The following is a 12,732-nucleotide window of genomic DNA, read 5'->3' as shown; positions in this document are numbered from 1 at the left end:
GAGCACGTGATCTGTCCCCAATTACCTTGTCATCAACAGGACATTAAACCCTTAACTCTTTCTTTACATGTGACTATTCATAATTAAATAAAATGTAATTCTTACCACTTTTGTTGTTAACATTGTTTATCATCCTCATTGCTACTTGTTAATTTCCCGTATCATATATAACTTCACTCCTATCACCAAACACGTTGCTAAAACTTTGGATTGTAAATTTTCTAGTGTAACACATCTTTACCCAAGCACTCCTTGTTTAATAACTTATTTGGATTTTTAAATACTGCTCCCAACCTGTTACAATGCTAACTGTTGTACTGTGTGAGGTGATTAATTAATTAAGACACTGGATTCGCGTTTGGGAAGCCAGCAGTTCAATACACATCCAACCGTCCAGATGTAAGTACGCTCAGTTTGGACACGGGCAATTTTTTTCACCCTCCTTTGACAGTCTGAGGCTGTATTCCATCTCTAAGGCCTTCATCGTTGATGAGACGTTAAACTTTAATACCTCTTCCTCCCTTTTAATTAGGTTTTCTGTTTTGTTAGTAATTTTCACATTTTTATTCTCCTTCAGAATGGAGTTGTACTTATATGGATGAGTTCATGCTACTTTTTTTTCCATTAATCATTCTACTTTTTTTTCCACCAATCATTAATTCGGTCGTAAATTGTTGTTGACACGTTTATTCGTCTCGTGTGCTTTGGTTCTCAGATGAACATCTATCCTGGAATGTGGCTCCACCACTTAGCTTAATGGGGAGAGAGATTTCACATTTGAATAATTATGCTGCTTTTTTCCCCCCATATATTTCACTTACATGTTTTTATCTATCTATTTATCTGCTTAACTTTTAACCTCCATTGTGTGTTTCATCTGTAAATGATAATAGTATCTTGGCCACTGACTAGTTGTACTGACTGTTACACATTAATGCTATTTGCAAACATGGCTATTTGTATTTTGTAGACAGTGCTGTACAGTGAGTTGCAGCACTTCATGTAAGTAATATATCAAGAATGTATAATAAGATGAAAGAAATGTTTTGGATAGTTAATGGAGACAATTTAATTGGTATGGTGGACTGAATTCAACAGTACGAGAAAGAAAAGAAGTGGGAGAATGTAGACCATTCAAAAGAAATGAAAGATGAAGATACCTGGTAGAACTTTGCACAGAGCACAATTTATCATTGCTAACATTTGGATGAATTTATTATGGTAATTATATATTATTACAGCCAGATTTGAAACTGCAGCACCTTTCGAGGAGCAGTCTTTGACTGTAACCATAATTTATAGATTATGAACTGCAGATTAAAACAGAAGAAATTGCAGAAAGGTTGGAAATTAATGAGATAGGGAGGGGAACCTGGAGAAATTGAAGGAACCAGAGGTGGATGAAAGTTTCAGAGAGAGTTTTGGCCAATAACTGGCTGAAATGAGGGAAGTGAATACAGTAGAAGATGAATGGGAACATGTGAGAGACAAAATAATGAAAATAGCAGAATGCCAAATAGGCAGTAAATGAGTCCGGTAGAAATCCTTGGATAACATGCAAAATAATAAATTTCATTGATTAAAGGAGAAAATATATAAAAGGATCAAAGGTGACAGGCAAAAGAGAATACAAACCTCTGAAAAATGAAATTGACAAAATTGTCAGATGATAAAAAAAGAGGAGAAATGCAAAACTGTAGGAGCATGAATGGCTATGAAAAAGATGGATGGCGCGTACAGAAAAGAAGCAGCTGTATGAATATCAAGAACTTAGTGAGCAATAAAGGGAATGCTGAAAGGTGATAGTAATGTATAGAAGAGCTGTAGAAAAGAAACAAACTTGAGGACAATATTATAGAAATGAAAGAGTAAGTTGATGAAAATGAGACCGAAGAGATGATACTGTTACTCATTTTTGACAGAGCACTGAAATATCTTTTTCAGAACAAAACACCTGGAGTAGGGATATTCTCTCAAAGTAATTTAGATACTTGTGATAACCAACAATGAAAATACTGTTGCTTTTTGTAAGCAAATGGTTCAAATGACTCTAAGCACGATGGGACTTAACATCTGAGGTCATCAGTCCCGTAGACTTAGAACTACTTAAACCTAACTAACCTAAGGACATAACACACATCCATGCCCAAGGCAGGATTCGAACCTGCGACCGTAGCAGCAGCGCAGTTCCAGACTGAAGCTCATAAAACCGCTCAGCCACAACGGCCGGCTTTTGTATGCAACATACAACAGACTTGAAGTAAATTTGGAAAAAGCTTTTGACAATGTTGACTGGAATACACTCTTTGAAGGCACCAGTGATAAAATACAAGAAAAAAAGGTTATCTATAACTTGTACAGAAACCAGACTGCAGTTACAACTGAAGAATGTGAAAGGTAAGCTGTAGTTGAAAATGGAAAGAGATTGGTTTTGTAGCCTATCTACAGTGATACTCAATCTGCACATTGAGCAAGCAGTGCAGGAGCCCTAGGAGAAATTTAAGTAGAGGGTTAATGTTCAAGAAGAAGAAATACAAACCAGTTGTCATTCTGTCATAGATGGAAAAGACCTTGGAAAAAGAGTTGCACAAAGTGGATAGTATCTTGAAGAAAAGTACAAAGATACAACAGGGTAATGAAATGATGTCAAATTAAATTAGGTGATTCTGAGGGACTTAAATTAGGAAATTATGTGCTGGAAGTACGGTATGAGGTTTGCTGTTTGGGCACCAAAATACTGACCATGGCCGAAGTAGAGATGATATAAAATACAGATTTGCAATAGCAACAAAAGCGTTTCTGAAAAAGAGAAATATGTTTATGATTCATGTAAATTTAAGTGTTACAAAGCATTTTATGGAGGCATTTATCTGGAGTGTGGCCTTGCATGGAAGTGAAACATAGATGATAAACAGTGCAGTCAAAACAAGAATAGATGGTTTTGAAGTGTGGTGCTACAGAAGAATGTTAAATTAGATGGATATATTGAATACAAAGCGAAGACCTGCGGAGAAAAAATTATGGCACAGCTCTATTAAAAGAAGGGATTGTTTGATAGGACACATCATGAGGCATAAAGGAATGGTAAATTTGGTAATAAAGGGAAGTGTGAGGTAGCAATATTATAGAGGAACACAAGGCATGGCTACAGTAAAAAGGTTCAAATAGATGTAGGGTGAAGTAGTTATGCAGAGATAAAAGAGGCTTGTATAGGATAGACTAGCATGGAGAGTGCATTGAATCAGACCCCTACAAGAAGTGTCATTTAACAGGAAAAACTTTTATTGTACAGGGTGACACACAGGAGACAAACAGATTTGAACTGCGTAGTACTGAGGGCGTGGTGGTGGGAGGTGGTCATGGTGAGGATAGTTCTGATCCACACAAGACGCCATTTCATGTACTCAGTCACTATGGAGCAGTGGGACTTGCAACATTGAGTGTTTGTCTATGACAGTTTCGTAAAAAGTGGTGAGTCTATTATTGCTACGCACCGATTGTTTCATGTGCGGTTTAATGTCGGTCGACATGGAGCTGTTCCGAGCCGTAACACAATCCTCAGATGGGTGGAAATCATTAGATCAACTGGAAACATACTGGATAAGAAGCATCCTGGCCCAAGACACAGAGTAACAACACCAGAAAATGTTGAAAGGGTAAGGCAAGCGGCAGTTAGAAGCCCAGGACGGTCAGCTAGATGTCATGCTAGTGAGTTACGAATCAGTCGTGAATTGGTTAGACAAATTTTGCATAAAGAATTAAAATTCCATCCCTGCAAAATGCTCATTGTCCAACAACTTAAGGAAAGTGATTTTGGGATCAAATGAAAATGAAATTTTATTGATGAGCGATGAAGCTTATCCACCAGAAAAGTAACAGCCTGGTGTGCTCTTGGCTCTGTTGGCATTATTGGACCTTTTTTTTAATAATCTATATATGAGAACGAGGCCACAGTTACTGTTAATTCGGTTCGTTACATTCGTATGCTTAAAACATTCTTGAAACCAGAACTAAGAAGATGACGAATCCCTTTAAAATGCGTTTGGTTCCAGCAGGATGAGGCAACATCGCACACCACAAACACTTCAATGACATTTCTTAGACGCATGTTTCCTGGCTGGATTATCTCACGTTTTGGAAATGTTCCTTGGGCTCCCATGTCTCCTGACTTGTCAGTATGTGACTTTTTTCTGTAGGGGTACCTTAAGAACTGTGTCTATAACCACAAACCACGAAATTTGGACGAGTTGAGGAATGCAATCATTCAAGAAATCGCTGCCATCTCTGCAGAGATTTTAGTACGTGTGATGGAGGATTTTGAGAAGAGACTTGAGTCCTGCATTCGAAATGATGGACATCACCTTGACGACATTATTTTTCACAAATAACTTTTTCAACTAAAATGGCAAATAATGAGCTTTGATTTTGTGTAAATAAACATGCATTAATTTTAAAGTTGGATGAGTATTATTTCATTAAAAACCGTCCGTCTCCCTTGTGGCAACCTGTATTTTTATTACAATTACATATTTACTTTGTAGATAACCACAATATATTTAAAACTTATTCACTCCAATAACACACATTTATGCATCATATGTCCTTTCATTAGTTGTAATAAATCTGTGACAACATTCAAAGACTGCATAGTGATATTTGACAGTCTGCTCTTATGTTTGGTTGATAATACTGCTTATTATGATAATCATTATTTGCAAAACATCATTTCATGTGCCTGAAAATTATATTTGTAATTCTTTTTTTTTTTAATACAGGGATCCTGCTGTTACTTTCCTTGGAATATCTGCTGGGAAATTCAGCAATGAGGACAGGACACAAAATAAGACAATAAATTCATTTTTTAAATCAAGTGAGAAAAAGCAACACACAGAAGCCGAGGGACAGAATACATCTAAAGCTAATACTGAAATTAATAATATAATGAAAGGTAGAACAGAACCACTCACCTCTGTCAGTTACTCAGATGACACTGAAAGACTGCATGGCCATCATCGAGATGGAGAGTCGTTTTTTATGGCTTATTTTAAAAGGAAACATGAAAGCAAATTGAGTAAGGCACATGGAAGCTTGCATGTTGTGGACACCAAATCAGAAAGATGCACTGAGTCTCTGACAGAACTATTGCCAGGTGATGATCAGCTAAATAGGAAACAGTCATTAGTGACCACTGAAGAGAGAAGTAAAACTGAATCTTCTAATAAATGTTGCGAGTCATCAAACAGTAATCATGCTGAGAATAGTGAACAATGGATTAGTCCTCATGAAATATTCCCAAGTCTAGATGAAGCAGATGAAGAGACAATAGCACTTTTACCATCACCAATGCAAAGAAAAATAAGACACTCAATAGGAACAAATTGTAAAACTTCTAATAGTGATGTGGTACGTGTTGCAGATACTTCTAGTTCAAATCACTGTAAAGATAAGGCTGTAGCTTCAAAAATGCCTGGAAAAACCAACACAGATGTACATGACAAGCAATTTACTGAGGATTATGCAATGCCAGTTCAAAAACAATGTTCTTCAGATACAGAAAGTATGAGACAAAACCAGGAGACTGGAAGCAATTTTCTAGCCACTGAAGTTGGTGTATCAGGCTTTTCTTCTCAGGCTAATAATGTAAAACATCATAATGTAGTGTCCAGTAATGTAGCAAGTGATGTATGCCCCCACTGCAAAAGCATAGTGCTTTTAAGTGAATATCCTGAACATTTAGACTTCCATTTAGCAGAGAAACTCCATGAAGAACTGAACAGTGCAACCAGTGTAGCTAGTACAAGTATGCCAAATCAAGTACCTAAAACCAAAATAAATCTAAACAAAAGAAAGAAGGGTGGAAATGTTAAAAACAGTCAGGATAACAAAACAGACACCAAAAAGGTTAAGAGTATAACAAGCTTCTTCACACCCCTAAAGTAAACAAGAGATTAATTAACCGCAATGTAAATACCTCATACCTAAGATTTTTTTATGTTACATCCTGCTTGCTTTTAGTTTTATATCACAAAATTCTAACACATTATGTGTGACTTCTTTTTTACAAATTCTGAACATTTTATTAATTGTGTGTGTGTGTGTGTGTGTGTGTGTGTGTGTGTGTGTGTGTGTGTGTGTGTGTGTGGGCGCGCGCACGCGCGCATCTTATGCAGGTGACATAATGCAATATTATTGTGTATTTTTATTATATTGGGTCACATATTTTATTTACATAATGTATGTTCCATTTACTGATGTAAAACTGATGATACTTTTTAGTCAAATTTTTGTGAATTGTAATGTGTAAATGATCCTTGCAAGAGTCTTAGTGCTCCATTGGCTCTCCACAGTTGCAATAAAATAGAAACAACAATTAATGTATGAGAGATTTATGGATATATCATGTTTTGTTTTATTTGTGTTAATTTTGAGGGTATTTATTAAAGTACACTTCGGAGTTATAATATAAGAGAAAATGGGTGTTCTCACCATTAATGACAAAAATCTTGCTGAATCCAGGAGAAGTACACATAAAAGAATATTGGCTCTCACATATTCATAATGTGTGTCTCTCCCTGAGTATTACAGGGAAGCGATTATTTTAAAGAAGTAAATATATGGAGAGACTGTAGTGCTGCTACTGTATTATATTCCTACTGCAGTGCTTAATCTGAAAGATAGCTAGCCGCTACACTTACGTAATTATTTATGTTACTTGTCATAATTTTCTTTTATGGCCATGCCTAGTCTTACTTCATTATTTATTTAAATGCTTTGCTGTTTTACTTTCAATGTTTTATAAAATTTTAATAATTTTGTAACATGTGAAGAGTGTATTTGTGTAAATATATGGGTGTATACACGTTGATAATTTTGCCAGATAAAATCTGAGATTAAACTGAAACAAGAATTGTTTCACATGTTAAGTCAATAACTGTTATTTTTATTACTGTATGTTTAGAAAACTCTGCCTTTGAGAAACAAGTGTGTGATCGAGTACTGTGCTTGTCTGTCTGTGATAGATAAATATTTATCTTTTATATTCCTAATATTAATTAAAGCAAATTGCACATTTTGTGTGTTTTACTCAGTCTTCCATATTTATATTCATAAGATACACAATAATTTTCTTTTTTCCACTAAGATGTAGATGTCTGTGGCACATTTTGTGCCAGTGTGTTGACAAATGGTCGGTCACCTTCTAGTGATTAGCAGTACTTAAAACGAATTCAGTACAAAGTGCTTTTATTCTACATTTAAATTTCTGATTTTTTGTTCTGGAAGAATATTTGAATTGTGGGTCCATTTACTGTAATTACAAAAAGTTATGATAATGAGGGAGGTGATACTGATGATGAAGATGATCATTTACAAAGCACTGTATATAGTATAGTCTTTCTAGAGTTGCAGTCTTAAGATACAACTAGTTAAAATATTAGACTCATTTGAGCAGCTGCTAGAGGGCTCATGTACAGAGCTGAAGTTGGATTTGAGCAGTGCCTTCTTCCAATTCTGGCTACTTGGAGTGTAACTGTTAGCTATTTGATGAGTAAGTAGCAAGGAATCAGAAACTGCCTGGAGAAATTCTTCTAGTGCTCACAAGCTACAAGATTTGTGCATGTGCACAGCTGTTTTAAGTTGTAGTGGGGATAATCTCCAAATGACTTGTGTTTGCTGTTTCATTTTCAAAGCTGCTGCAGTAGCTGTGTTTGCAGAATTTTTGTTTTTACACTTCATATCTCACTGTGTAACTGTAATATTATGAAAAGGGTGCAATGCTGTTCGTCATGTAGCCAGGAAGTTCAGTTGCGACTCACCATCTCCACTATAAGGTGAGTAGCAATCTATCATTTTCATAATAGTGTCATGATTCCATCCTGGATTTTCCATTGCTTTATTTTGAATAATTGTAATGTCTTACCACAAATAAATGTTGTATATTCTGTGTGTGTGTATATTTTGAGTACTGGTAATTTATTTTCATTGTATTACATAAGAGAGTAAGACTCATAAATTCTAGTAGTTTGCATTCACATGAAACATAGTAATTCGGTAATTATCAACAACACAGAAAGCAAGCAAATGGTTCCTCAAGATACTTTCACAGATATTATTTCTTGAAATAAAACACAATGAACAGGTTTTTAATCACAAAGCTACCAGTATCTCACCAACAACCATGTATTTCATTTTGTGCCCATAAAAAGTAATCATGAAAGAAGGTTGTGTACATGGAAGAGGCCTGGAGCCACTGGAAGGTTTCAGATAGTTTATATAATGGTAAGACAGAGATTTGCGAACCAGGTTTTAAATTGTAAGTCCTTTCCAGGGGCAGGTGTGGACTATGACCACAATCTATTGGTTATAAACTGTAGATTAAAACTGAAGAAACTGCAAAAACGTGGGAATTTAAGAAGATGGGACCTGGATAAACTGAAAGGACCAGAGGTTGCAGAGAGTTTCAGAGAGAGCATTAGGGAAGATTGACAAGAACGAGGGAAAGAAATACAATAGAAGAAGAATGAGTAGCTTTGAGAGATGAAATAGTGAAGGCAGCAGAGGATCAACTAGGTAAAAAGATGAGGGCTAGTAGAAATCCATGGGTAACAGACGAGATATTGAATTTTATTGACGAAAGGAAAAAATATAAAAATGCAGTAAATGAAGCAGGCAAAAAGGAATACAAACGTCTCAAAAATGAGATTGACAGGAAGTGCAAAATGGCTAAGCAGGGATGGCTAGAGAACAAATGTAAGGGTGTAGAGGCGCATATCACTAGGGGTAAAATAGATACTGCCTACAGGAAAATTAAAGAGACCTTTGGAGAAAAAACAACCACTTGTATGAATGTCAAGAGCTCAGATGGAAAACCATTACTAAGCAAAGAAGGGAAAGCAGAAAGGTGGAAGGAGTATGTAGAGGATCTATGTAAGGGCAATGTTTGAGGGTGAGACAAATGAAAACCTTAAATTTGTAATAACAAATTGAAATTTCGCGCCATTATCCTGTAAGTTGGTAAGCTTGCTACAAGCAGCGTGCAGAATAGCCTGTGGGTGGCAGCATAGTGCAGATGCACACTTACCGTCGCAGTATCAGTATAAAGATGGCCATCCCACTTGCGATTTGCACCAGGGAAGAACAGTTCTGTTATTCGGTTTTTGCATAGTGAAGGTGTGAAACCTATTGAAATTCACTGACGAATGAAGGTTCAGTACGGTGATGCATGTTTGTCACAGCAGCAAGTCTACGAATGGAGTAGGAAGTTCGCAAATGGTGTGACTTCAGTGGAAGACGCTCCTTGTCCAGGTCAGGCACAGCGAGTTCTGACTCCCCAGAACATTGCAGCAGTTGAAGCCATAGTGAAGGAAAACTGCCGAGTGACACTGAATGACATTGCAGCATGTTTACAGATTAGTTATGGGTCAGCACACCACATTGTGCATGATGTGCTCCAGTTTCACAAAGTGTCTGCAAGATGGGTGCCACGGCAGCTGGGACTCTTGAAATCAAGAGAACGACATATTGATGCTTGTGAAGAACTTCTTCAGCACTTTGAACGAGAAGGTGATGGCTTCCTTGCAAGAATCGTTACTGGGGACTAAACCTGGGTTCACTTCAACCAACCTGCATTTTAAGTGTCTTCCTCATCCACCATACTCACCAGACCTTGCCCCAAGAGATTTCCATATGTTTGGAGCACTCAAAGACGCAATGGGAGGAAAGAAGTTCCGTTCTGATGAAGAGGTACGCCATGCGGTGCATGAGTGGTTGCGTGGACTACCAAAAGAATTTTTTTCTAAAGGAATTTATGCACTTTGTAAGCACTGGATGACTTGCATTGAGCGTGGGGGAGATTATGTTGAAAAGTGATACAGCTTTGTACCGCTTCTGCCCCAAGGCCTCGGGAGTAGACAGCATTCCATTAGAACTACTGATAGCCTTGGGAGAGGCAGCCATGAGAAAACTCTACCATCTGGTGAGCAAGATGTACAAGACAGGTGAACTACCCTCAGAATTCAAGAAGACTATAATAATTCCAATCCCAAAGAAAGCAGGTGTTGACAGGTATGAAAATTACTGAACTATCAGTTTAATAAGTCACGGCTGCAAAAAACTAACACAAATTCTTTACAGACGAGTGGAAAAACTGGTAGAAGCCGACCTCAGGGAAGATCAGTTTGAATTCCGTAGAAATGTTGGAACATGTGAGGAAGTATTGATCCGGCATTTGTAGACTTAGAGGAAACTTTTGACAATGTTGACTGGAATACTCTCTTTCAAATTCTGAAGGTGGCAGGGGTCAAATACAGGAAGTGAAAGGCTATTTACAATTTGTACAGAAACCAGATGGCATTTATAAGAGTCGAGGGGTATGAAAGGGAAGCAGTGGTTGGGAAGGGAGTGAGACAGGGTTGTAGCCTCTCCCCGATGCTATTCAATCTGTATATTGAGCTAGCTGTAAAGGAAACAAAAGAAAAAAATGGAGTAGGAATTAAAATCCATGGACAAGAAATAAAAACTTTGAGGTTTGCCAATAACATTGTAATTCTGTCAGAGACAGCAAAGGGCCTAGAAGAGCAGTTGAACCGAATGGACAGTGTCTTGAAAGGAGGATATATGGTGAACATCAACAAAAGCAAAATGTAAATATCGTGTGACTAGGGCCTCCCGCAGGTAGACAATTTGCCGGGTGCATGTCTTTCAATTTGACACCACTTCGGCATCTTGCGTGTCAATGGGGATAAAATGATGATGATTAGGACAACACAACACCAAGTCCCTGACCAGAGAAAATCCCCGACCCAGCCGGGAATCGAACCCGGGCCCTTAGGATCTACATTCTGTCGCACTGACCACTCAGCTACTGGGGGTGGACAAATCAAAATGAGGATAATAGAATGTAGTCGAATTAAATGCCAGCCGCGGTGGTCTAGCGGTTCTAGGCACTCAGCCCAGAACCGCGTGACTGCTACGGTCGCAGGTTCGAATCCTGCCTTGGGCATGGATGTGTGATGTCCTTAGGTTAGTTAGGTTTAAGTCGTTCTAAGTTCTAGGGGACTGATGACCACAGATGTTAAGTCCCATAGTGCTCAGAGCCATTCGAATTAAATCAGGTGATGCTGAAGGAATTAGATTAGGAAATGGGACACTTAACATAGTAAATTAGTTTTGCTATTTGGGGAGCAAAATAACTCACAATGGTTGAAGTAGAGAGTATATAAAATGTAGACAGGCAATGGCAAGCAAAGCGTTTCTGAAGAAGACTATAAATTTAAATGTCAGGAGGACTTTTCTAAAAGTATTTGTGTGGAATATAGCCATGTATGGATGTTAAACACGGATGATAAATAGTTTAGACAAGAAGAGAATAGAAGCTTTCGAAATATGGTGCTACAGAAGAATGCTGAAGATTAGATGGGTACATCACGTAACTAATGAGGAGATACTGAATAGAATTGGGGAGAAGAGGAATTTGTGGCACAACTTAACTAGAAGAAGGGATTGGTTGGTAGGACATGTTCTGAGGCATCAAGGGATCACCAATTTAGTATTGGAGGGCAGTGTGGAGGGTAAAAGTTGTAGAGGGAGATCAAGAGATGAATACACTGAGCAGATTCAGAAGGATGTAGATTGCAGTAGGTACTTGGAGATGATGAAGCTTGCATAGGATAGAACAGCATTGAGAGCTGGACTGAAGACCACAACAACAACAATAAGTAATGAATTACCATAACTGTGTTATAAATTGTTTCCAGCCCAATTCCCCTGTAACAAGTTCACTTATATTTTTGCTGGTTTTCTAAATTACTGGTAGGCCTATTTGAAAATGCACTGCTGAACTTCTATATTGGTATTGATGTCCAATTATCAGTTCAGTTTTATTTACATGCCTGAATTGAGCCTCAGACCAGGAAAATAATTAGAACCTTCAAAAAAATAAATGTTGGTGCCCTATTACTGTGTGAACCTTCACAGTGTGTCAGATCATGATAGGATTCTGCAACAACTTTTAAGCCTACTGTGTTCCATAGTAGTGCAATTAGTAGACAGTATTCAAATAATTTTCATTCTGCAAGAAACTGTAGTATGGTTAATATATTCCAGAGACAGTATTTAAAGTGTGAGAATAATTACAGGGAACTATTACTTCTACTTGCAGTTCTGTTACTGGTGGAGCTGCAATTTGGAGTTTTTTTTAGAATCAGTGCAATAATGAAATAAAGTAGCGTTGCTGGACATAATAAATTGACTGCTTGGAAAATTTCCCATGAGATTTATAGAACATTGTCACAATTTTGCATTGTTTGGGCATGTTGGCAGTTAATTAACATTTATAATAAAGCAATATCACAGCAGAGAAAAGCGAACATAAAATTCACACATCTTGCATGATGGGAGTAGAGGTAAGTTTTCTGCTTTTATACATAACCAGCGTAGCCTTCAGTCACCACTGTCTTGTATTTCACCTCCTTACAGTGTTATACAAATCCACACAAAATGCAAAATGTGCATTGAACTACTTGAAGTAGGCACTTTGTGCCAAGAAATGCTTCCTTATTTTGCATTTCTTATCTGGATAGGAGATGGTAAAATAATTGTCCTAAGCACAACTACTCTGTATGCCACCACTGAACAACATAACACAGAGCTGCACATGGTCAGTGATGCTCCAGTACACAAGTAATTCCAAACAGAAATGAAAAGAGACATGTTTGAGGAGAGAAAACATCAAGC

General features: G+C 37.4%; 1 protein-coding gene across 1 annotated transcript in view; it reads left to right on the top strand.

Moving 5' to 3' along the window:
• The window catches only part of LOC126481465 (DNA polymerase eta), a 194,741-nt gene extending 187,658 nt beyond the window's left edge, over positions 1–7,083 (top strand). Inside the window, exon 9 of the mRNA XM_050105241.1 lies at positions 4,776–7,083. Within this exon, the coding sequence (XP_049961198.1) occupies positions 4,776–5,940 (1,165 nt within the window). The 3' untranslated portion in view covers positions 5,941–7,083. The remainder of the gene's footprint in view (positions 1–4,775) is intronic.
• Positions 7,084–12,732: the final 5,649 nt, after the last annotated feature.

The sequence above is a fragment of the Schistocerca serialis genome, chromosome 5, assembly GCF_023864345.2.
Source record: "Schistocerca serialis cubense isolate TAMUIC-IGC-003099 chromosome 5, iqSchSeri2.2, whole genome shotgun sequence".
In the NCBI taxonomy this organism is placed as follows: domain Eukaryota; kingdom Metazoa; phylum Arthropoda; class Insecta; order Orthoptera; family Acrididae; genus Schistocerca; species Schistocerca serialis.
Note: the sequence above shows the minus strand (reverse complement) of the source record. Positions and strands in the feature narration are given on the sequence as shown.